The sequence below is a fragment of the Papaver somniferum genome, chromosome 1, assembly GCF_003573695.1.
Source record: "Papaver somniferum cultivar HN1 chromosome 1, ASM357369v1, whole genome shotgun sequence".
In the NCBI taxonomy this organism is placed as follows: Eukaryota; Viridiplantae; Streptophyta; class Magnoliopsida; order Ranunculales; family Papaveraceae; genus Papaver; species Papaver somniferum.
The window spans coordinates 76,469,017-76,472,061 of NC_039358.1; the positions used below are offsets into that span (position 1 = coordinate 76,469,017).

The 3,045-nt window shown below is 38.5% G+C and overlaps 1 protein-coding gene across 1 annotated transcript; it reads left to right on the forward strand.

Moving 5' to 3' along the window:
- The first annotated feature begins 1,395 nt into the window (after window positions 1-1,395).
- LOC113291207 (aquaporin PIP2-7) lies at window positions 1,396-2,823 on the forward strand. The gene is made up of 3 exons (XM_026540768.1): window positions 1,396-1,795; window positions 1,900-2,195; window positions 2,316-2,823. Exons 1-3 carry the CDS (start codon window positions 1,504-1,506, stop codon window positions 2,574-2,576), a joined length of 849 nt encoding a protein of 282 aa, XP_026396553.1. The 5' UTR covers window positions 1,396-1,503; the 3' UTR covers window positions 2,577-2,823.
- The last annotated feature ends 222 nt before the right edge of the window (window positions 2,824-3,045 follow it).

Below are 3,045 nucleotides of genomic sequence, written 5' to 3' on the forward strand. Positions count from 1 at the left end.
CATTTATGACATGTCGTTGCTATCCTTTTGGGGGAGGTTTCATTAAAACAACGTCTTTTTGAGTGCAGAGTCGGAAGTGTTTGGTAATGGGAGCTAAGATGAAGTGGACTCACCAACAAATTTTATTCCTTTATTTATTAAATGTGTCTTGATTTGATGATTTAAATGAAACACTCCATGCGTACATGGGTCTTTATCTAAAATGGGTTGTCTTTCCATTACAGGACCACATGCACAAAAGTGTTTAAACAGACCTCTCCTGCTCGCCATGCGGCATGCCGCTGTTACCTTATCTGTGTAACTCAAATTTTCACTGCAGATTAATCTTGGATGCAACGGACATTTAGGGGTTGGAAAGCAGAAAAGAATCGCTAAATGTGGTGCCGTCCACACAAATTATCGACAAAGAATGATAATAGTACCATGACAGGACGTAAAATGAACAAGTTATTACCAAGGAAAGAATGATGCAGTGTGATTGCAACATAAAGAGAATAAGTTAGCAAAGAAGGAAAGAATGACACTATTTTGCCGCATGAAAATTACTTACTACAGTCGAGAGTATGATTTGTATGAATCCACGCTACAATAAGTTATTACCGACGGAAACCAACATAGATAGTCATATAGCTAACTCATCTGGAATTCATGTGTAAGAAGTGAAAAAAAGCTCTCATGTAATTGCTCGATTCTGGATTACAACTTTAAAGTCGGAATATTATGTGCCTAGCTAGGTAGTTAAATGAGATTGCCAAATTTCACGGAGAGTTATCAACTCCCGTAGGTGCATGGATTAAACAAACATGAATTTTGTTTTCATGGACGGTTCCTACTTTGGGCAGCAATTAGGCTAAGACGATGATGATCGCATTCTAGAGAGTTCTGCACTTGTACATCAATTGCAGTGGATAAGGAGGCTTTTGCGTCAAAAAAGAATATTAAAGAAGAGAAAAAGAAAACAGATAACGGGCCGCTATTCTCGACGAAAACACAATAAATAACAAATCTAAAAAACTAGCCAGTAAGGATATTTTAGGTATAACCGAATATTAAGGGCATCTTCCGTAAATACACTCCCCTCCGAGAGATAAAAGAAATGACCGTTAAAGATGGACCAAAAAAAATTGGGTGGTAGAGTAGTCGTATGCCAGGCTGACGCTGAACAATAGTGGCGCCACGGTGGTGGTGGGGCAGAGCATTTCCGGGTTCAACCAAACCCAAATCTTCTCTCCAGCTATAATCACATGGTCTCGCTGTAACTGGGCCTACCAGAGTCTATAGAACTTGCTTGTCTTTATCTCTCTCTCACTTCATCATACATTTGTTTAATAATACTTTACTTATTTCCGAAGATACCCCTTTGTACTCATCCATAAATTCTCCTTTTCTCTCCTCATCTACCCACTACTTGCTAATTCAGTGTTCACAGCAACTGAGAGCAGAGAGCTCAGTAACACAAACACAGTAGAGAGATTTGAAAAATTAGGGTTTGGTTACTGAGAGATGACGAAAGATGTGGCTCATCACGAAGAAGGAGTTCATCATAGTGGAAGAGACTATGTAGATCCACCACCAGCACCATTGTTTGACATGGGTGAACTTAAACTCTGGTCATTTTACAGAGCTTTGATTGCTGAGTTCATTGCAACTCTTCTCTTCCTTTACGTTACTGTTGCTACAGTTATTGGTCACAAGAAACAAACTGTTGAATGTGCTGGTGTTGGCCTTTTGGGTATTGCTTGGGCTTTTGGTGGTATGATCTTTGTTCTTGTTTACTGCACAGCTGGTATCTCAGGTACTCTTTCTTTCCCTTCTCTCACTGATTTTTCTTCTTCCATTCTTCTGTGCCTTGTTTGTAGTGAAACTGATTAATTAACTCTGTTTGGTGTGTTTTTGTAGGAGGACACATCAACCCAGCAGTGACATTTGGTTTGTTCTTAGCTCGTAAAGTCTCATTGTTGAGAGCTGTTTTCTACATGATAGCTCAATGTTTGGGAGCCATCTGTGGAGTTGGGTTAGTGAAAGCATTCATGAAGCATGACTACGTTGCTCAAGGAGGTGGTGCTAACTCAATTGCACCAGGTTACTCTAAAGGTGCAGCTCTTGGTGCTGAGATTATTGGAACTTTTGTTCTTGTTTACACAGTTTTCTCAGCTACCGACCCTAAGAGAAGTGCACGTGACTCTCACATTCCTGTAAGTTCCTAAAAATCTAGCTCAAAATCTTCTTTACTTTACTTTAATCTACTCATTAATGGTACTCATTAGAATATTCAGTACTAACCGTAATTACTTTTTGAATGGTGTTAATAACAGGTGTTGGCTCCTCTACCTATCGGATTTGCTGTGTTCATGGTACATTTGGCGACCATCCCCATTACTGGAACTGGAATTAACCCAGCTAGAAGTTTTGGTGCTGCTGTTATCTACAACAAGGAGAAAATCTGGGATGACCAGTGGGTATTCTGGGTTGGACCATTTGTGGGAGCACTAGCAGCAGCTGCCTACCATCAATATGTCCTTAGAGCAGCAGCAATTAAGGCTTTGGGATCATTCAGGAGCAACCCATCTAACTAAATTTGATTTGCACCAGGATTATGAATGAATTAATTAAAAAAATGAAGAAGAAAAAGGGAGTGTCTCTCTGATTTGCTTTGAATCTATCAGTTTGTCTCTTTTTTGTGTAAAAGAAGTTCATTTATCTTTATTTTTTTCTGCTTGTTAAAAGTGTTTTTCCCTTATTTGGAGTAGTAATTCTATTATTATTATTATTATGTGTATTAGCAAGAGGAATTATTATTGAAAATTTTCATTACTTCTTTAATTACCAAGTGTTAATCATCTTTTGAGGCTGCTTTAATCATCAAAATGTACTGTACTAGCTTTTTCTTTTTGTTTATCGGCCAAAATGTTCCTTCTCCTCCGACCTTTGTAAAAAACAAACAAATACACATCTTTTAACCAAGTGGGCAAGTGGTAATATGATGGTAACTGGATAATTCAGGTTTCCATTTACATACAGACATGAATGAATGAGCTTCAGTGG